This window comes from Taudactylus pleione, unplaced genomic scaffold, assembly GCF_031769625.1.
Source record: "Taudactylus pleione unplaced genomic scaffold, aTauple2 ptg000386l, whole genome shotgun sequence".
In the NCBI taxonomy this organism is placed as follows: domain Eukaryota; kingdom Metazoa; phylum Chordata; class Amphibia; order Anura; family Myobatrachidae; genus Taudactylus; species Taudactylus pleione.
Window position 1 is genome coordinate 201191 of NW_028284787.1, and position 24020 is coordinate 225210.

The 24020-nt window shown below is 41.1% G+C and overlaps 1 protein-coding gene across 1 annotated transcript in view; it reads left to right on the top strand.

The window, feature by feature from the left end:
- The window catches only part of DDC (dopa decarboxylase), a 270084-nt gene that overhangs the window by 176597 nt on the left and 69467 nt on the right, over nucleotides 1-24020 (top strand). The window contains exons 9-11 of the mRNA XM_088445615.1: nucleotides 4936-5003; nucleotides 11958-12034; nucleotides 22093-22112. Of these exons, the coding sequence (XP_088301741.1) occupies nucleotides 4936-5003; nucleotides 11958-12034; nucleotides 22093-22112 (165 nt within the window). The remainder of the gene's footprint in view (nucleotides 1-4935; nucleotides 5004-11957; nucleotides 12035-22092; nucleotides 22113-24020) is intronic.

Here is a 24020-nt window from a genome sequence, read left to right on the forward strand (position 1 = left end):
GGAGGAAGACATTGCAGCTCCGCAGGCACTTGTTTGCACTTGTAAAAAGGTAAAAAAAAAATTTCAGCCACCGCTGGCCACCAATGTTGTCTACACTGCTTAGGGGTCCAACAGGGTACAGCGGCGGGGGCCGCCCAGCGGGGGGGCGCACATCTGAGGCAATCAGGGGTCTGGGAGCCACCAGTGGTGGGGGCCCAGCAGGGAGTGGTGCATAGCTGAGGCTATCAGGGGTCTGGGGACCAACAGTGGTGCCCCAGACCATTGATTGCCTCAGTGGGAGGGAGGCACAGCACAGAATGGGGCTCTGCATAAGGAGGAAAAAACACAGAAGGGGGCTCTGAATAAGGGGGCACAGCACAGAAGAGGGATCTGCATAAGGGGGTGCAGCACATAAGGGGGCTCTGCATAAGGGGGAAAACACAGAAGGGGGCTCTGCATAAGAGGGCACAGCACAGCAGGGGGATCTGCATAAAGGGGCACAGCACAGAAGGGGGCTCTGCATAAGGGGGGAAAACACAGAAGGGGGCTCTGCATAAGGGGGCACAGCACAGAAGGGGGATCTGCATAAGGGGGCACAGCATAGAAGGGGGCTCTGCATAAGGGGGCACAGCACAGAAGGGTGCTCTGCATAAGGGGGCACAACACAGAAGGGGGCTCTGCATAAGGGGGCACAGCATATATGGGGGATCTGCATAAAGTGGGCAATGTATAAGGGGACACTGCACAAAGTGGGCCAATTTTGGGGCACTGAATAAATGGCCATTGCATACAGGGGCCATACTATAAAGGGTGCTCTGCTTGATGGGGACAGGTACAGCAGTGGCATAGCATAACGGGAGCACAGCATCATGGGGGTACAGCATAAGGGGCGCTGTATTTTTTATGGCCTAGATGTAATGAAATGATTAGTTAATGTTGATTTCAAAGCTTTTTTTTTTAGTTTTGGTTTTTAATGCCTCTTTTTTTATCTTTTAATTTTCAGACATGGCTGGTAACCGCGAGTACTGGACAGGATTCCTGAAGTTGTACCAAGCCAATGAGTGCTTGTGGAATGTCAAATTAAGAGAGTACTCAGATCGGGGCCTGAAAAACAAGGCATATCAGAAGCTGCTGGTGCATTGCAGGCGCCTGAATAAGGATGCAGACGTAAATTGGGTAAAGCAGAAGATCAACAACTTCCGGACAACGTTCATGCGGGAGCACACAAAATATGTGAACGCCAAAAGTTCAGGAGCAGGGGCAGATGAGGTGAAGAAACCAACCTTATGGTACTATAACATACTGTCCTTTGTCCTGGCAAAAGAGCTGGAAAATCGGTCAATTAGCTCATTGGATGAGGACGTGGAGGAGGATCGTCCTGTGAATGTTCATATTCCGTAAGTACATCAACCATTTTGTAATAAACTGCATGTTTATTTCTAATTTTTGAGTTTACACTTGGGATGTAGTCATAAAACCACCATTTGAAATGTCGATCATTGGTTTCTCAACGGTAATTTTCCCGCATGGGACTAATGATTGGCCATTTTAGTCCTGTATTTTATTAGATAATTAACATTTGTTTCTCTCCTAGTTTCTTCGTATGGAGGAAGTGGATCCTGTCGCTCCGTCCAGTGAGCTATTGGAACTTGAGGAGACCATCGTGGAGGCACTACCACCACCATCCGAACCTGCGGAGGTCAGCGAGCAAGCCGTCTCATGCCTCAATTTCCGGACCGGGTTGGGCAGATACATTTTTAAAGCATGCCGAGGAGGTTCAGCACACAAATTCGGATGATTTTATAGTTTTTGGACTCAACATGGGCAAAAAATTTAGGAAAATGAAGCCTCATACCCAGCATCTTTGCAGAAGGCTTTTGTATGAGGTTGTGTGTCATGGTATGGTGGATGAGATTGTCGAAACCACAAAGCTAACCCCATACATACCCGTGCAAAGTGCTTCCACGGATTTTAGTAGTTGTCACCCCCATGCGCCGTATTCCCAAAATCCTCCTCAGCAATCTTATCCACCTTCTGCGTCGGGAACCCCTGCACCACCAACCAACCTCCCTGGGCCTTCCTCAAGTGGCATGCACTCAGCATGGCTGAGTGCAATGTCCACCCTTGCCGATGATGATTTTTTTGAGACGTAATTTTTTTAGGATCTTTTTTTGGTGATCATTTGTTAATGGTACCATAAAGTTGGATTTTCTTCACCTCATTTGCCCTAGCTTTTGAATGTTTGGCATTCCATATTTTGTTGTGACTTCCGCAGCCACTGTTCGGAAGTCTGTTGGATCTTCTCCTTTACCCAGTTATGTCTGCATTTTCCTATGGGCCCCTGCAATACAAAATTATTCAAATCATTGGTCAAATTGTTCAAATCATTGCTTAAATCATTCAAATCGTTCATCGTTATCGTTCCAGAAAAATCGTCCAACGATATTGTTGATCTGACACATCTGACCGTGTGTATGCACCATAAGCATACACCCCTTTAGAATGTAAGCTCTCACGAGCAGGGAACTCTTCCCTCATGTGCTTCTCTTTACATTTTCTTTGACTCTTTACTCCCAATAAGGGTACTTAACACGTGATTGCCAACTCCCTGCTGCTTATTGTGAGTGTTTAATCGCTATTGCAGCAATGTATATAAATCGTGTCCTTGTTCTGCACTGTAATCTACTGTAAGTTACTTGTTTCTTGTTCACTTATTAGTTCTATGTACTATATAAGGCATTGCGGAACACTTATGGCGCCATATAAATAAAGGATAATAATAATAAGCCATAAATCCTGCATGAAGCACAGTTGAGGTGTGTGCACCTCCTACCTCAGTGCCTATGTATGAGTGGTGTCCTGCTCGAGGGGTATGGACATGTTTATCCATTGGCACTGAGGTAAGTGTGAACTGCGCTTCCCTGCTACAATTCTCACACAGGATTTATGACTTACATGACCAAAATTATTGTTGAATTCCTGCATAATGGCACCATCGAGGTGCAGCCGGTCATTGTTATCATGTGCATGGAAAGCCATCATCTATCATTTTAACTGTTTTCAGTATTTGTACCTCATTATATATTCATATTACTAGTATTACTGTATGACACATTCATGTGTTATATGTTTATATGTACAGTATATTTTATTTCATTTGCATTCTATTTTATCCTTATTAACAGAGACATAAATCTTTTATTATTAATATATAATAACATATTGTATTTATATTGAAATTGTATTTTGCGCCAATCAGACACACTCCCATAGCAATATATTGTATGTAAATTGATGGGAAAGGAGAGACCACCAGTGTCTGTGGCTGCATTCAGAGTCCATATACACACCTATTTATATATTACACATTATATAGAGCAACGTGTTTCAGAGAAGCGCACTACAACACCTGCATACATATTAGAAAAAACTTGTTAATATACAAAATGTATATCTTATATTATTATTTATTTGGAGTATAAATTTTACTAGAATGGTGGATGGTTACACAATCAGAAATTAGCAACAGTCACTTTGCTTAATTACATCTACATTTGTTCTGGCAGAAACAAAATGATTCTGTAGTTTTTAAACTGTTAATGATCTAGGTTGGATGCTGAATTTCATGGGATCCTATGGCTATGAGTGTTAGTTTGGATAGACATTACCAATGTATTTTTAAACAGCTTGTAAAAACTGTGATATCCATAAGAGATGGTATAATGTTTACCTCTCAATTCTCCATTGTTTATACAAAATATAATATCCTGCTTCTGCTTTTTTCCACTTATTGTGCCTTTAATGTCCATTATATTAAATGTATATGACTCTCAAAGGTGTCTGATTTCTGAGTTCTGTAACAGAGAAATATAAGACAGCACTGATGATGCTCTTCATGGAGAAATCAGGATGGAGATGAGAATGGCGGGTGTTGCTATGCACATAAGTCAGTAAAAAGAAATTACACACAGATACTTCTGTGACATCTTCTATTTCTCTGTCATGTCATGTAAGCAGTGTCAACTTTTGCCAAGTCTTTCCTGTATTTCAACAATGTAGACTTTGGCCCCAGTGCTCTAACATGCCAATTCTAGAGCCATTGGATTGCTAGAGCAACTTTTGCACAACACAACTGGCTTAGCAGAACACATCATTCAGCTAATGTCATCAGAATTCAAAGTTCCATAATATTCTCAATGCACTAGTTCAATGCTGGAAGCAAGGAGAATGAAATCAGAACATCTTGAGAAGAACAGCTTTCTCTTACAGCCATGGGATACCATGTTGAGCTAGGCAGCTATTACAGCTAATTTATGTGTAGCTTCAGTTTTTGTGATGAATTTCCTCTGCTATGTGTTAAATCCCTTTAGTTTATGGATTGGTTGTTTCATCAGCCACCAATGAAATACTGTCAGATAAGAACTACAATATGTGTGTTTGGTAGTTAGGGACTTTAATTTCCTGAGTCTACCAGATAAGTCTGGATGGCTCATGTCAATAAGAAATCCAATGACGATAGTCAATTGCTGATAACCTGGTGGCAGAAAATTTACAAAAAGACCAGATAATGTAATAAAAAAGCAGAAATACAGGCTTCATCTAGTTGCAATTTCCTGTTAATTCTTCTTTTTTTATGTGCATTGGTTACTAAAGGAAATTAGTGAGCGTTGACGTTGGATCCAGAGCATCTGTCAGCAGGGGAACATTCAATAGGTTCCCAGTCACCTACCTTTTTATTATGTTCTATTTCTGCCTACTGCTATGCTGAGTCACACTCGTGCATATATATATATATAACACGTACTATGCAGGAATTATGGTTATATGAGGCATATGACATTGTGAATCAGGAGAATAGTATTATAAATATCATTGCAGTTACAGATTTCTGATCCTACTGTCTTCCATTCAATTCTTATCTGCTGTTAACAAAGATCTTTTTTTCTCTCAATTTAGTTTGCGGACTCATTTAACTTTAACCCACATAAATGGCTTCTGGTGAACTTTGACTGTTCTGCGTTTTGGTAAGTTAGAAAACAGTAAATGTATAGTAGGACAATTAATAAATTACAATTAGTTTTTAAAGCAGTGATTGAAGGTCAAAATGCACAGTAAAGCTGAGTATACACTAGTTATATCTTGCGAATCGTATAGCGCGTATGACCAACTGCGTCTGCTGCACGGCAGTCGTTCATCACATCGTCCCATCTGCTGTGCTGCACATCAGATGGGACGATGTAATGAACGACGCCACACTGCTACAAGCAGCGTGTAACAATATATGGCGAGTGTGTATGGCGTACGTGACATATATCCTTACGTTGTGTTGTCCCGTAGCTGGGTACACACATGGTATAATTTGTACCCAGCTTGAAGCAAGTTTAGTGTAGAGATGAGCAGTTCAGTTTTGGCTCGGATCTCCCCGCCAAGTTCACATCTCAGAATGAGGCAAATCGTAATTTTTCACGGATCTCTCTTTCTATATCAGCCATACTGAGCAGTATCTTATGAGAAAAACTGAGGGGCCATAAAGAATACATAGGTCCCAGCTGGTAGTAAGTTGGACTTTGATATGATGTTTTGACCATTCCTCCCAGTACATTTTCTGGCACATCTATCAACCTTTAAAATTAGGCACAAGTTAATTTGACATACTGTAGGGGTTTCCTAAACCAGTGAAGTAGGTGTACCCCATGAAACGTCAACTTTCTTTGCAAGTCCACAGATTTTGAGGTTTGTTAATGATCTTTATCATCTGAATACAAGATTCATGAGGTAAGCATATTCACAGTGACACAGTAACAATGAGCTGGGAGAGTTTCAGCTGTTATCTGTATTGTATAAACAAACAAGATATGTGTGTCCTCTGGAGAATGAAAGTAACTGGTGTGTAGCCCTGTATTGACTCATTAGAACAATATCCTTCTGCAAACAGTCTGTGTGAACAAGATATCGTTATTTATTTTAAAAACATTTTAAATATGCTTAATTTAATTCACTGAAGTATTGTTTAGGTAAGATTAGGTTATAAACAAACATTTAAGAGAATCACCAAATTCAAAACAATAGAATGACAACCTAAAAGTCTAAATAATCAGTTTTTGTTTTGTGCAGATAAAAGAAAATAAGAGGTCTTACATATGTTTTGTTAATAGCTTTATTTTAATGTTGTAAAAAACTGACAGCTATAAAAATGATACTCCTATAGTAATATGAATTTGCTTATTCTAAACAAATAACAGAGTCAATAAACATTCATTTGGACAATTTACATTTTTACACTATATAATATATTTATAATTTAATGTTTATTTGTTCTAGAATTTGATATTTGTAACAAACTTTTAATAATATTTAAAAGATCAATAATGTTTATATTTGTGAATTTAGTCCCAATACATACATCTATTTAAGCACTAATAAATAGTCTAATGGGAATTATGTGCAGTTAGGTGTACACGCATTACAAGTTTTATACTGTGATCCCAATGCGCATCATTTTCAAAAGGAAAAAATAGAGTTCATGGTACATATATCTAGAGATGAGCGGGTCTGGTTCCCCGAGTACCGGATCCACCCGATCTTCGTGTTCCGAGGTGAGATCCAAGTTCGGCTCGAGTTTTCCTGCCTGACTCTGATCCGAAAATGAGGCAAAACGCGCCATCCTCTTCCTGTCGGATTATCGCACGTTTTGGATTATATAAAGGTCCCAGCGATTGGCGCCATTTTCACTCCGGCTGTGGAGAGAGAAGCTAGCAGACGTTTAGTCAGTCAATGTCAGTCACTCAGTGTGTGTGTCCAGTCGGGGTCTTGGCTTGAAGGCTGCTGCTGTGTTGTGCATAAATGGGCTTAGACTGCAGTATATAAAGGGGGGCTTCCTTCAGTGGGTGCTGCAGCTGCTGTGTCATAAAGAAGGGGTGCTGTCTGTGTTGTTCATCAAGGGGCTGATGCCTCATTCAGGGGCGCTCTTCCCCAGTGTCCAAAAAAATAAAAGTGCTTTTTTTGTGTGTGTGCGTTAGCAACTTAACTGCACTATTATTTTTCGGTGACATTGCCGCAGTTTATCGTCCATGTATTTGTGACCCTGCAGGTGGTCTGTCCGCACTCGGCAGAGGTGATTTGTTGTCCATAAAAAAGGGGTGCTGTCTGTGTTATTCATCAAGGGGCTGCTGCATCATTCAGGGATGCTCTTCCCCAGTGTCCAAAAAAAATAAAAGTCCTTTTTTTTCGTGTGTGTGCGTTAGCAACTTAGTTGCGCTATTATTGTTTGGTGACACTGCCGGCCAGACCGCAGTTTATTGTCCACGTATTGTGACACTATAAGACGTAGCGCAGTGTGTTATTCTTATTCATAAAAAATCTTGTGACATAGTAAGTGGTAGCGCAGTCTAATATTCAACTTTTCACTTATTTCCTCAATCGTGAATAAATGATTAGTCTACACGCCGACTACAAGACCACAACAAAGTCCTAAATAACATGCATTATATATAAACATAATGACATCACTGTAAGTGGTAGTGCAGTGTGTTATTCTTTTCTTATGCATAAATAATCTTGTGACACTAAGTAGTATCGAGGTGTCTTATTCTTATTCATAAATAATCTTGTGACAGTAAGTGGTAGAGCAGTGTGTTATTCTTTTCTTATTCATAAAAAATCTTGTGACACTAAGTGGTATCGCAGTGTGTTATTCTTATTCATAAATAGTCTTGTGACACTAAGTGGCAGTGCAGTGTGTTATTCTTTTCTTATTCATAAAAACATCTTATGACAATAAGTGGCAGCACAGTATGTTATTTTTTTTCTTATTAATAAAAAATGTTGTGACACTGTAGGTCATTGATACTACAGTGTAATATTTAAAATTGGTACAAATAGATGTGTGTGCTGTACCGCACTTCTTTCATGTTTGTTGATATGAAGAATGATCAGTTGAGATGTGAGCAGGAAACACATACTAGTGCTGGAGCTGCTGCCAGTACCACCAGTCATGATGATACTAATCCATCTACATCATCTACTAAAGCAGATGCCCAAGGGCATACCGGACTTAAGTCAGGGCATCTAAAATCAAGAACCAGTTTTTTACAGTGGTAAAGAAAAAAACATGAAAAGGAGAGTTAGCTGCAGAAAGATACAGAATTGGCAATATGCCAGTTTCACCACATGAAGTGGCAAGGAAAGCCTATGGCGTTGGCCTTTATTTATGACTGGTGGTTCTGTCTCTTATGATGATGTAAGAACAAATGAACATGCTATCATAGAAATCTAGGATGCTTCAGTGGAAGTGCACCAGGATGAGCGGAATATTTGTGTATCTGATGCTAATAAGGATGTTGTTGATGAGGATGTTGTTTGTGTAAATCAGGCACCCTTGGAAGAAACAGTTATTGCCCATGATAAGGAAAATCCCATTGTCATGCCTGGGCACGCGACAAAAAAAATCCACTTCTTATGTGTGGAATTATTTCTACCCAAATCCGGACAACAGTTGTCAAGTCATCTGTACCCTTTGTAAAGCCAGAGTAAGTAGAGGTATTAACCTTAACCATCTAGGAATCTCCTCCCTGTTACGTCATCTGCAGCACATCCATCCAAAAAGTTTTTGTGTTTTGTGTTGACTCATCTGCATCACCAGTGGGTCTTTTGGGAAAGTTTAGGTTTTTTTTGGCAGATGCACTTGCTGGAGAAACTAAAGGATTAGCCATGGCTGCATCATGTGCCACTTGAGCTGCCAATTTACTTACCAACAGCTCTGTGGTTAAGTGGACAGTGGGTACAATGGCATTTTGGAGGCCACTAATTATGTTTTTTTTTAATGTCCCTGTACAGGTTGGGAATTGCTTTTTTAGTGAAGTGGAATCTTGATGGGATTTGCTAGCGGGCACACAGGATCTCAATTAACTGTCTAAAACCCACTCAATTATTGGCGGATATTGGACACACATCTAATACCAGCATAGATGTTATGGCATCAGTGATCCGCTATGCAACTGGGTGACTGCTGTCATACTTGTTCCCCCTTGCAAAGGATTGTTTAACAGTCAGTTGTTTTTTAAAGTACTACTAGTAGTCTTCCTGGTCCCCTTCTGGGATGAAAATCCACTCCCAGCAGCAGGCATAGTTCTCAAGGATTCTTCTGGGGCAAGGACTGATGTGAAGGAGTAAAATATTTTTTTTCAAAATGCCTCCCCTTCTCCCTCATAAATTTGCTTCGGAATAAAAAAAATCTATTAAATTTACTACTAATTAGATCTTCATTTCCCTGCCTTCAACTACATACATACTCAAACTCTTTCAGGTTTCTTGAATAATAAAAACATTTGTTTCCTAATGTGCCATGTTGGAAGTTGAACTGCCACTGCTGCTGCAATCTTTCACATGCAGTTGCTGAATGCCAAAAATGTCCAGAAATGTTTATGGCCATAAACAGCATCTCCTGCATGCCCCTTTAATTTATAAAAAATATTCTGAACCATCAAGTTCATTTTGTGGGTAAAACATGGGACATATTGTTCACCCATGTTTTGCCCTCATCCCTCATAAATTTGCTTCAGAATCAAAAAATTAAATTAAATTTACTACCAATCAACCCTTCCTGTCCCTGCCTTCAACTACATACATACTCGAACTCCTTCAGGCCTCTTGATTAATGAAAACATATGTTTCCTTATGAGCCATGTTGGAAGTTGAACTGCCATGTATTTGTGCCGCCCACTGCTGCCGCTTAGCTTAGTCAGCCAGCTAGCTTGGTGCAATTTTGGGCCTAAACCAGATGAAAACAATATTGTGAGCTGTGAGGTGGTCAAAATTGACTGGAAATGAGTGGAAATTAATGTTATTGAGATTAATAATACTGTAGGAACAAATAAAAAAAAAACAACAAATTATGTGATTTTTGCTGTTTTCATCAATTTAAAAAAAAAATACAGAACCAAAACCAAAACACACAAGGGGTGGTTTTGGCAAAACCAAATCCAGATCCAAAACACAAGGAGATACAGATCCAAAACCAAAACACGGGGGTAGGTGCACATCCCTACATATATTACATATGGACCATACTTGCTTACTCTCCCTGAATGTACAGGAGATTCCCAAATTTCACTTGGTCAATTGTAAGAGCTATTATTCTGACGTGGAACAGCTCAGTCATGAAGCAATATGCTACACAAGCTCATAGAATGGGATTGCCAAGTGTTGAAGTGTCTAGTACATACATGTACAAATCACCTGTCCTTGGATGCAACACAAACTGCTTCTGGAAGGAACGTCAGCACAAGGACTGTTTGTCTGGAGCTTCATAGACCAGAATTTTATGGCCAAGCAACTGCACACAAGCATCTGATCCTCATGCACAATTCTAATTGCCAGCTGGAATGGTTTTATTCCATTGGACTCATTGGAGCAGAGAAAACTTATTTTCTGGAGTGTTGTTTCTTGCTTCACCATCTGACAATTGAATCTGGGATTGGCACATGTCTGGAGAACACTTCCTCCCAAAATGCATACTGCCAAATATAAAGTATAGTTTAGAAGGAATAATGCCCTGGGGCTACTTTTCATGGTTTAGTCTGGGCCCATTAGTTCCCGTGAAAGGAAATTTTAATGCTCTAGCATACAATAACTTTGTAGAGAAATGTGTGCTACCAACATTGAGGCAACAGCTTGGGGAAGACCCTTTACTGCTTTAGCATGAAATTGTACCCTTGTATAAAGTGAGGTCCATCAAAAAATTGGTTGCCAAGTTTGATACGGAAGAACTTGACTGGCTTGCAAATAGCCCTTTCCATTGAACACCTCTGGGAATTGAAGTGCCACAGTATGCCAGGTTTTATCACAGAAAAGTAGTATCATTACTCACTTATGCTCTTGTGGCTGATTAGATGCTAATCCCTACAGCAATGTTCCAAGTCTAGTGGGTAGCCTTACCAGAAGAGTGGAGGCTTTTATAGCAACAAAGGGAATATCAACTCAATATTAATGACCATGCTTGAAAAGTGATGTTCGAGTACTTCGCTTCTTTTTAGCCTCAGAGGACCCACCCCTCGTTGTCATTCACAGACATATGGGAGGTATACACCCACTGACATGCTCACAATATATCAGCCATTCTATTGAATATCACCCAGTGTGTACCCAGCTTAACTGTTATTTTACAGGCAGTGTTTGAAAAATTGCAGTTAGGATCTGATTGGCTGGTACTTTATCTCTCTCCAAGCCTTGGTAAATCCCCCCAATGACTGCTTGTACTTAGAAGAGGAGTGTCTGTCCTAACCCCACATCCAATAGATATAAATTGAACATTTCAGCATCTCTATTGATATGAGGAAACAAAACAGTTAATGCTACTGGGCAGTTCCAAGTTACTTTTTGTATACATTATAAGTAATATATATTTATTATTATTATTATTATTATTATTATTATTATTATTATTATTGGAAAATCTGATGAATTTAAAAAAAATCACTGGTTAAATATTACAGTTGGGACAATGAATCCCTTTTTTATTTTATTTTTTGGGTGGTTTCCAGCTATTTTGATTACTTAAAAAAAGGTGAAAAATTAACCTTTAGTAGATTCCTCCCTTGTAGCCCATTCCTCTATTTTCTCTAAATCAATAAACATTTGTTTTACCCCCTCTGGAGTATTAGGGCAGATGCATTTGCAAATTGTTAGATAGAATTTTAAGAGCTCCACCTCATAATACATGTATATGGTATATGTAGAAGCATGCTGTGTATATATAGCTGTGCTGATAAAGGACACTGTGTGGCCTGAAACATGTTTAAATAAACATTTATGTGTTTGAACTTTACATACTGGAGTTCCATGCCTTAATCTATCTACATTATGCTATTTCAGAAATGTTACTTAGTTTTTATTTACTGTATGACTCAAATTTTAATTTATTTATTTATTAATTATGATGAATTATTCTCTACTAACTTGCTTGTTTTCTAATAATGCAGGGTAAAAAAGAGATCAGACTTAATTGGTGCCTTCAAAATTGACCCTGTGTACCTTCAATATGATCAACAAGAATCAGGTGAGTACATCTAGGAGTATATGATTTGTCTCGTGTACCATTACCAAATCTTGAAAATAAGTTACATAGCACAACAGATTTCACTAAGCTGAAGATGTGCTACTGTACTTATTTCTTCTCCATAATTTTCTACCTGTGCTTCTAGGAGGAGTGTAAGGCACAGTATCTTGCACATAATATACAGTACATTAATAAATACAGTTTTGTGCGCTTAAGGTGCGTACACATTACACGATATGCTCCCTGAGTGATATCGTGTAGTGTGTCCCCGGCAGGCTGTGCTCAATGTCGTTTATGACATTGAGCACAGCCGCTGAACGATATCATTAACGATATCGTTCAGCGCCGGGCTCTCTCCCCCATGCCCCAACATGCAGCAACCTGACGAGGTCGTCAGATTGTGCTGCATGTTCAGGCGATGGACAATGTCGGAAACGACCAGCGGGAGTGCGCATCGCTGGTCGTTTCCGACATAAAAGTGCACGATTTGTGCACGATTACTGAGCGATTGAACAATTACGATGTCGTAATCGTGCAGTCGCTCAGTAATATCGCCCAGTGTGTACCCATCATAAGTCTATATAATTATACTGTATAATTAAGTGCAGCAATTCTAATATCCAAGGATAAATCTCCCTAAAAGTGAATCTGTTCCTGTAACTAAGAACAGTAGCCACCTTTAGTGACACTGCATTTTTTTTTAGTAAAACAATAAATAGGATGCAGCTGATCAAAGTATTTTTTCTATTGATGAGAAAGTATGTCAGTTAGATTTAAAAGGCAGTAACTCCAGCATCTGCCTATCATCATTACAGTCATACATGTGCATTGTTCCCCCGCAAGGCAAAGAAGAAAGGGAAATATGGTATAAATAGACCAACAGAATTAAGTGATGACACTAGTCTGTCAAATGCTTGAGGAAATAAATATAGAATTATTTGCTTCGTAGGGCATGGGATGAAAAGATGCTTTAGGCCTCTATTGTTTAAGATGAAAACAGATACTGGAATAGTTTTATTTTTGCCTAGTATAATTGTTTTTATTTTTCCCCCTGTACTTGCAGTCTTTACTTTTTTTGTGCTGTTGTGAACCTTAGATGTTTTAAATCTAGGGATGCTTAAAAATTTCGAACTGGAAATATGAGATCTCCTGATTAGGCCACCTGGATGTACCTATTTTGTGCTATTCCTTATGTAATTCCGATAAATTTTTACATCAGATGAGGTGATCGATGCTTTCCTATGTGTGGAAACATAAGGCCCCTAGAATGGCCTATAGCTGTATGAACCGCTGTAAACACAGGGTGGTCTCACCCTTCCTTACCTGAGGTACCATGAGGCAACCCTGCTCTCCCAACTATGTGACTGGTTCCTCCCCCCTCATTCTAAGCCTTGGGTGGACCTAGAACATGCCCTCCGCCAAGGTTGCCCTCTTCCTGATCTCCTTTGGTTACCCCAGCAGATCCGACCCCAACTCTAATCATTCCCTACAGCTGTTCTCGACACCTTAAAAGTTTGGGATTTTAAGCTCCTGACCCATTTTGGTTTTATCCTTCTTACCAGGACTGTTTCCCTTCAAGCATTAGATCATTGCCTCATATTAATATTTCCTACTGGATATGCCTGGGTATCGAGTCTCTAGGGGATTTTGGTTTTATTTTCTTCAACTTAAAGATTGAGTTGATCGAATAAATATTGATCCTAATATGTTTCGGACACCCCTGTTTGGGTAGACTGTCCAAATCTTCCTCTTGTGGTGCCATATCTTACTGGTATTGTTTATTGTCGCTCCCGGGCTCGACAGGTTAGTCTTCTGCCCAGCTCAAATTGGAGACTGATCTACAATGTACTTTCACCCTTATAGAATAGGAATCTGTCCATCTCGCCTCCATTTCCTTATTGAAACGCATTAATCATACTGAAATGCATGTTAAACTTTTAAATAGATTGTACAGATAAATAGATGAACATTGCTTATTAGTGACCGAAAATATTAAAAATGATGTTAAACAGAAATCATTATATAATAACTTTATACTGTTGTCTAATTAAATATTTATGTCTAAAAGTAAGCAGTGCATTCTAGCAATAAAACACATTAATTAAACACATAAATATATAACTACATATATGGCTTGGTTAAAAAGAATTTCATTTATTGCTGCATTCAGGTATGTAAAATCGAAATAAAAATGAATAACCACCCAATGATATAATCATAAAAAGTCTCAGTTCATGTAGGAGGATCATTAATAGTCAAATTGTGCATTGGGTGCAGTTACCGTGAGCTGCAGCTGCTCTTCAGCTGCTGGGTGGGGGTATAGCTGGACTGCCCGACCACTGTGGCCAGCAGTGATTGGGACACAATAGGAGCAGAGCCGCTGGTGCAGAGGGACCAGGATGTCCCTCTGAGATTGGCGGCTGTTGGAAGATTAACTTCCGCCACCCTCCCACTGGGCATTACTGACTGGTTGCATCAGATGCAACCATGTCACGGAAAGCCCAGCATGGTGTGGTTGCATCTAATGCGACCACACCTGGCAAGTGGTTAAATAGGTGTATATTTTCCTGCACAGGATTACAAAAACAGGGGGTCAGATAATTAAATATATATAAACCAGCAATAAATGAAAACAAGTTTCAATGATAATCAAATTTATAGGATATATAAATAATCGCTGGAGGTGCTCCTAGAGATCAAATAACAAGTACTTTAAACATGGTAATTAGCCTAGGCTAATTGAGAGCAAGAGATTTCTTTGTGGGGCACACTTTTGAATAATGATTGTATGTTATATAGAATAAACTTAAAAAGTAACTTTTAATGGTTCTTCCCGTTAAAAAGAAGGGATATAATGACTCTTAGGGGTAAATTTACTAAAGTGAGAGTTTTTAGAAGAGATTTTTAAAAGTGATGTTGTTCATAGCAACCAATCACATTCTAGCTATTATCTTCTACAAGGTGCTAGTTAAATGTTAAGTAGAATCTGATTGGTTGCTATGGGCAACATCACTTTTAAAACTCTCTTCTAAAAACTCTCACTTTAGTAAATTTACCCCTTATGATCAATATGATGGAGTCATCCCTGAAATAACAAGTACAAATACAAAAAACATTCAAACAAATATATTATTCAAAAAATATGTAAATATATAGAGCAAATATTAGATAAATAATTCTCAAGATGGTGAAAATTACTGGTAGGAATATATCACTTCAATGTGTGAAAAACGCTAGATTAGATATAGATCCCAAACAATAAGTAAATAATCAAACAAATTTATAAACTAATTCAGATTACAGTGGATATCCAACCTCTCATGTTTAATATCCAACCTGATCGTCAGCAATTATCTCTTCTGGTGTACACTTAGGGGGGTATACAATATGTGAGCGAAAAGTCCGTGCTGGACTTTTCGCTCCATATCGGAGGTTTGATGGGGATAAAGTATCGGGCGCGCCCCCACTTTATCCCTGTATTCAATTTGAAAGCTGCGAAAACGGGACCCGCCGGAAAGGTATTGGAAAAAATTCGGGAATTTTCAGGAAAGCATCCAGGGACCCCCCTAATAATGTCCTGACATGGGGGATCATTATGGGTACCCCCATTTTGGCCTGCGAAAGGTAAGTATGGTTTTTAAATAGCTGCGGCAGATGTTTTTTCCCGAGAGGAAAGAAGGGGTGAAGAAGAACACAAGGTGCATCAAATTTGGGGTACATGAAAATGGGTCCCTAAGGTGCATTTTTAAAATCCTTCAAAAATGCACCTGCCGCTACCACCCGCATTCTTCAAGACACCTGCCGCATACTTGGGAACCCCCCCTGAATTTATTTCATTAGTTAAAAATTTGTTCCCCATATTTATTTTTTTTAACCCCAAAATGTAACTAATTTTTTAGGGGTGTCCATATTTTTTTAAAACTTTTTTTGACACAGATCGTTTTAAGGGGACATTCCCAAGGGTGAGGGTATTTTTGTTAAGCCTGCACCCCTAAACCACAATTCTGCACTTTTTTTCGCCAGCAAAAGGCTGGCGAAAAATTATCCCCAATTTTTAACATTGACTTTTCGCACCGGCAAAAAGTCAATGTAATTGAATATGAGGATATAGGAAATAGGCGAAAATGACGCGATAACATATTGAATATGGCCCTAAGTGTCTCTCCTCAGACATCAAGTAGCCTATGCTCTTAATCACAGTGTGTACTGTTATTAGAGTGGACAAATATATTGATTAGAATATGTTGCATTAAATCATGCTAGTGTATTAATCATATATTCAGAAGAGACATACAAAAAAGCAATATTCCAATAAATTGGTTGTTAATGTCAATATACGGAATCGGTATGATTTACCGCTGGACCCACGGCCTGCGGTTCAAATCCCGACATCGGCTGTCAAACAGGATGAAAATCCGATCGTCTCAAGGGAAGTATTCACTAACCTATTCACCCAACGCTTCTTTAGGGTGCCTAACCCTAACCTTCCCCCCCCAGTGCCTAAACCTAATCCCCCCTCTAAGTGCCTAAACCTAACCCCCCTTCCCCGCTGCCTAAACCTAAATCCCCCGGGGGGGTGCCTAACACTAAATCCCACCTGGGGTGCCTAACCCTAACCCTCCCTCCCCCTAACCTAACCCTAACATCCCAGGGGGTGTGCCTAACCCTAAATCCCCCCCGGGAGCCCTAAACCTAACCCTCCCCCCCACGTGGCTGTCCGCAGCGGCGCCCAGCATTACTTCGATCAGGATGCCGGGCGCCGGTCTCCCAGCATCGGTAAAATGACAGGCGTCTAGATGTAGACGCCGGTCATTTAATCCTCGGCGGGATTATGCAGTCGGGAAGCCAGCTGTCGGGATTAAGTCCGCCGGCTTCCCGACTGCATACCCAATATACTGATTGATTCCTCACATTATTAGTGCAATACTGATACAAAGAGGTGTTATGAAACACAAAATTACTACATTAAAACATAAGTATACATAAATAGATTGGATAACATCCTAGGTCTAAATAGTGTAAACAATTCGCTAATGTTGAGTAAAGTAGCATTTGTCACTCATACTGTAACATATTAAACATCACCATAGCACAGGAATTGATATAAATCCAGGATATATAGATAGAAAAAGATGAGATTAAAGTACGGCACCTGAATCCCGGACCCTTCTGCTGTCTAGGGTCATCAATGAGCAGACCAGAGATGAGAGAGGGTCCCCTGAACGGCGCCTATAGAAACAACAGTTAGTGTTGGAGACACTAACCCGTTTGCGGTGTTAGACAGTCCCTGTTGCTGGAGGCATAGTAGGGGCCGAATGCGCCACCGGGAAAGGTCACTGCACACCGGAGAGAAAATACCTGGGACATCACTAGATAACTGGATTGCTGGTATACAATCGGGAAACCAGCTGCCTTAATAACGACAGCCGGCTTCCCGACTGTCATATCCCGGCAAGGGTGAACTGTCTATATCTAGACGCCTGTCATTTCCCCGATGCCGGGAGCGGACAGCCGCAGGGGGGGAGGGTTAGGTTTAGGGCACCCGGGGGGGAGTTAGGGTTAGGCACCCCCTGGGAGGGTTAGGGTTGGGCTAGGGGGAGGGAGGGATAGGGTTAGGCACCCCCGGGGGGGATTTAGGGTTAGGCACCCCCCCCAGGAGACTTAGGTTTAGGCAGCGGGGAATGGGGGGGTTAGGGTTAGGCACTTGGGGGGAGGTTAGGGTTAGGCACCCCTAAGGAGGGTTAGGGTTAGGTGGTTAGGTTAGTTTATATTTACCTTAGCGACGATCGGGATTTCCAGCGCTGTCGAGCTTCCACTGCCGGGAACTCTACTTTTGTCGGCCAGGCGCTGCCGGGAATCGAACCGCCGGCCATGCAGCCGGTGGTATTTCATACCGATTCCAGATTGCTGACTCCTGGATCTGCCGTTTGTAGTTCCCTTCTGCAGCTGGGAACCGTGACAGGACGCGCTTTTAACCTACTTCAGGCTTTATCACCTGTTTACCTGACGTAGGTTAAACGCGCGTCCTGTCACAGTTCCCAGCTGCAGTAACGCGTAAAGTGGGATTGTCCCCCCAAAATCGGGACAGTTTGGGGGTATGACAAACCTTATATAATATATTTTGTGTTTGCTATTATTTTGTTAATTTGGGCATTAGGTTATGATGAATTGATTTTGTGATGGGTCTGACGATGTATCGCCTTTATTCCAATTGTCCAACCTGCCCTGCATAAATAGTAACATCCTGTCAAGTAAAAAGATTTGATTTTATAACATCAAATGTAGACTCTGCCAAGTTTCCATTGGTCAAACACAGCTGCAGAACCAAAGGTTGTAATCACTGCTACATAAATACACACCAAGGCTAGATTATATTTCACTGTCAGAAAAGGAGTTTTAGGAACAAATGGGTCATTAGAGGCTGTCCATTCACTGCAGCATTCAATTAAAACTCATCACCTTCTCTAGCAGGCTGTACTAACCTCAATTTAATGTATAATTAAAATGATTATAGGTCACTGGGGCAAAATTAATGTTCTTTCCAATTAAGGTTAGCTTATTTGTCATGCACAAACACCAAAATTCAAATGTACAAATAACATCCATATTCAGTTAATGGGCTCTATATACTGTAGAACTGTGAATATTTTCATGTTTGCAGAATGAGTACTACAAAATAATTAACTTCTCAGACACTTCCCAAAGTATTTCAGCAACAGAGCATGGAGTGCAGTGATAGCTGGACTGTGACATACTGTTTTCATAGGACATGCCTGATTTATTTTTTTATTAATCTTATTACTGTTTATTATTAACATTTACTTACATAGTGCCAGCATATTTATTGTGCTTTACCAAATTCCTTGTGCTTTACCATTGGGAACAAAACAATAACAAAACAAGGCTGGGTAATAACAGACAGATGGAATGGGTACGGTAAGCCGGTGCTCGGGATCCCGCGGTCAAAATCCTGACGCCGCCATCCCGACAGGGTTAGGATACAGTCCGACACCTGTCGGTAGGTATCCTAACCCTCCCCCTGCCCCTAACCTGACCCTCCCTGGTGCCTAAACCTAACCTCCCCCTCCCCAAACCCTAAACCTAACCTTCCCCTTTAGTGCCTAACGCTAACCCCCTCCCTTACCTACCCCCCTTACTTACCTTGGGGATGCCGACGCTGGTATTTTGACAGGTGTCTGGTTTCCGGCGCTGGTATTCTAAGTGCCAGCATCCCATGTGCCAGGATATTGACTGTATCCCAGGTAGATAACTAGGTAGGAGGGTCCTGCTCGCAAGCTTACATTCTATATTCTTACATTTGGAATGCCAATTTTCCTACAATTGAATATAGTTTAGTCTACAGTAACATACTTAAAGGCATTTTAAATGTTTTAAATTTAGAATATTTTTTCCTTTTTCTGTCTATCATACAGTATGTTTGGGAGACCAAAACCTGGTCAAACTCCTTATGAAGATATACTGTACACTCTTCGCAATGAGAACAATAAGCCACACACACAGCATTTATATTTTGAGAAGATTATCACACATGGAGAAGAATGACAGTCTCAGGGAAGAGATAAGGGGATTATGAGATAGAGAGAAAAGGAGCAGCAGTCTGTTGAAAAGTGAGACAGAGTAATGTTACATGACAGTGACTGGAGCTGCTTTTCCAGCTGGAAAACAGGACGGAGCATTTTTCCTCCTCTTCCTTGTATAGTAGCGCCTCAGCTCTTATGAATGCTGTGCTTTTCTAGCTTATTCTTCCGAGTCACCCTAAACAAAGTCACACCTTCATAAAAAATGATTAATGTCATATAATAAGCATGTTGTTATGCATTGTTTCTAAATATATTAATTTCACACTCACAAAGCGAAACTTTAAATATGAGGGCTGATGAAGTAATGAGGCTGATTTTTTTTTTATTCAGAATCAGATGACTCCACGGGATCTGAACATTTTTCTTTTTCAAAGTAGCGTCCTTCACATTCAATGCAGCATTTCAACAATGATTCAAAGACGTGCAGTAATGTTGAAACTGTTGCACTTTTCACTTCATCATCTGATGAGAACTTCTTTCTGCACAGTTGTTTTTTCAGGGTTGGGAATGCCCAGAAATCACAGGGCGCTAAGTCCGGGCTATATGGAGGGTGTTCCAGTGCTGTCCTATTAATTTCAGTCAGTGCTGCCAATGCAACAGCAGCAACATGTGGTCGGGCATTGTCTTGGAGCAAAAACCACTGTTTCTTCAGCAAATGTGGTCTCTTCTTCCTCATGGCTCCACCCAAATGAGTTTACAGGACATCTGCATAGTAGTCACTATTAATGTCTGACCCTTGTTTCCTTAAAATCATGCAGAAACAGCAGTTTTCATATGATTTTAGTAAAGGGACTATTTAAGACGTTAGCTACCTCTCCTGCATTCGGCTAGCAGGCACTGTAGACTGTAGTCCCCACTATTCTCGATGGGGACTACGGTCGGTCCCTATTTACCAATCTCTGAAAGTCTTAGCTTTCCAGAGCTTGGCCCAATTGGTAGCACCATCTTCAGATGATGTTATCTGCTTTGTGACAATGGAGGCACGCAGGAGAGTGATTGTCTAATCGCTTCCTAGCAGCCTCCATCATTCTCCCATCCTGTACTTTGCATTTTACTTATGTGCAAGGGGACAGATGTTCCGGTGCCCCAAGCTTCTGATGGGCCGCCGCCACTCAGGGGCCCTCCGCCTCACATGTCGTCACCAGAACCTGCCCGAATGTGCAGAAGCATCCCATGCTCAAGTCCATTACCCCCTTCTCCTCTTCTTTTGTGCCGGCCCTGGACACTGGAAGCAGGATTGCTTTTGTGCTATCTTGAGGAGGATTAGACCTGAATGTCTGACTGTCGGAAGGCTTCAGGGTCCCATTACCACCATTATTATTGTCACCAAGAGCAGCTGCACAGAGACCTGGTTATTATGTGAGCAACAGAGGCTCTAGAGTTAGAACCCATATATAGATCGAATGAGAATTTTGACTGGAAGGTCCAATACAGAAGGGACTGATGTGAATGATTCAAATATTCTCTGCTTAGCACTCTGTAATATGATGGCACTATGTAAAATTATGTAGTAATATATAAATAATAAAAATACATTAAAACAGTGGATCCCAATGTGGGTGCTATAATACCCTGGGATGCCGTGGGGCACTTGCAGGAATGCCACAAGTAAGTAATCCAGGACCAAATCAAATTATTTATGGCCCATGTGATAGGCTAAACCAGAGCTAGGAGCTGCCAGTCATAAAATTTGTGGACAAACAGAAGCTCAGCCCTGTCCACGCCAACATAACTGAACCTAAGAATGACATATAAACACAATTTAATTTTATAATTTTTTATACATTTCCCAATAAGAAACTTTGAGTCTAGGGGTGCCATAAAAAAAGATTAAAAAAAAGATGCTGATACTCTAGTGCACAGGTTCTCAAACTTGGTCCTCAGGACCCCAAACAGTGCATATTTTCCAGGTCTCCTCACAGAATCACAAGATAAATAATCTCCACCACCTGTGGATGTTTTAAAATGTGTCAAATGAATATGTGAGTAATGAATACACCTGCTGGGTGACCTGCAAAACGTGACCTCTGTGCGGTCCAGAGGACCAAGTTTGAGAACCACTGCTCTAGTGCACCATGATTCAAGAAAGTTTGGGAACTACTGCACTGAAAAATAATGAATACTAATTTTGATACTGTGACATTGCATTCTGTATGGTCAATTTGCACAATTTTCTTAAATAAGCCTTTTAAATAATCTTAATGTATAATTTATTGCTTAGGCAATATGGAGGAATTTCAGGGGAGGAAAAGGGTACCACCAAACCTACACAACTATAGTTCATGAAGAATGCCTATACCTATTTTATACTTTATTTATGCTGTACAAAAATCATTTACAGCATTTTGTATATGTGATAAACACAGTTCCTCTGCTCATTCATTTTACAATACATGCATGAATATACTGATAATATTATTTACAATAAAATATGTTTTGTTCTCTTGTCTGTTTCAGGTCTAGTGACAGACTACAGGGTAAGTTGGTAAATATAAGTTATTGTTTGATATTTGTTTTATTTAGTACTTGTAAACACACTTTGATATATTATAGCTACACCCAGGTAGAACAAATACTGTATATTGTGGAGGAAAGTATCCCCACTGTGCTCTCTTTATTGCCCTCACATCTCTCAGTTCCTCTGACTGTGAGTACCATTACATTTTTAATAAAAAGGTTGTCAGCTGAATAAGCAAATCTGATTGGATGGCTTCATCACCTTTGCACCAATCAGGTGCCATCATATCTAATTGTTTATTTGATCTGTCAATACATCACTGCACTCTCTGTAAATTAAATGATCCACTATGGCAGGAGTCACAAAGGGCATTAGTATTGACGGAAAATGGAGTTTCCAGTGGAATAAGTGGTAATTAAAAAAAACAGTCACCCCTTGCACCCTCCGTAGTTACGCCAATGGAGGTGGAGCGCCGATCAGCGGCGCTCCGTCTCCATGCAGCTCCCGGAGCAGGTAAGTGCAGTAGAGGGGAGTGAGGAGGGTGCGGAGGGAAGGGCAGCGGACAGCGGCCTGGCACCGTAGGTGCAGGGGGAAGGCCGGGCCCCGGGTTGGTCCGGGCCCCATAGCAGCCGCACCCCCTGCACCCACGGTAGTTACGCCACTGCATATGATCTATACTGTAGATGTACTTTTATTTTGAGCAGCTCAGTGGATTAAGTGGGAAAGTAGATTTGCTGATATGGAAATTTAAAGTGAAGGGCTGGGAGTCTGGGGGCTGCCCTGGCCCCCAGAAACTTAGGGATTTTGATAGTGTGAAATTAAGTTTAGATGTTTTTTTTACACTCCTGCCACCAGCAGAAGCTCTAATATTAGGCCATTTAAAAATAAATATAGCTACCTGCTTTTATTAGTCTGTTACCAGTGGCAAACGCAGGATTTTGAAAGGGGGGTTTCCAAATCCTTGGTTACTGAACCAGTTAAAAGACATCTAGCCACAAATAAATAGATAGACAGACAGACAGACAGACAGACAGACAGACAGATAGATAGATAGATAGATAGATAGATAGATAGATAGATAGATAGAAACAGCTTACACAGGATTTAGGACCACTACAGTAAAATATACCACTCAGCCTATGACAGGGTACACACACACACTGACTGACACAGACAGACACACACACCCCCCTATCACTAAAAAACATGAATGCAGCAGGCAGGGGCGATTTTAGAGAGGAGGGGGCCCGTGTGCATTCCCCGTGTGGGGCCCCCTCCTCTTTCCCCGGTGGCTGGCAGCTGACTGAGCGGCTGGCCAGCTACCAGAGCATTAGTAGACTCCGGGCACTAGAGTGTGCCAGGAGTCTACTGCGCATGCGCAGAATACCGGATAAATGGCTGAGGTGGCCATTTTCTGGTATTCGGAGCAGCGATGACACCCGACACAGGACCACGGACAGGTGAGTTTAAAATAATATGGCTGCAGGGTGTGCGCTGCGGGGCCCCCCTGGACCCGGGGGCCTATGTGCCCCGCACACACTGCACCCATTATAGATACGCCACTGGCAGCAGGCAAATAAATACAGCCAGCATGATTTATTAAAGACCCTCCTCCCCCCAGTAGTGGTCCCCCTTTGCAGTGACCCCAGTAGTAGTCCCCATTATGCAGTGGTCATAATAGTACCACTTATATAGTGCCCCCAGTAGTAGTCCCCCCTATGCATTACACCCAGTAGTGCTCCTTATATAGTGCCCCTAAGTCAGGTATCCACTGAGTTCCTTCTTCAGCCCCTCTCCCCACATCACTCGGCTACCCCCAGCGACCCGCCCCGCTGCTGCCTACCAGAAACCAGCGCTCCCCACATCACCGTGACCTGACCCTGCTACCGGGCCACCCCACTGCTGTCTACCGGTAGTACTGGAACCA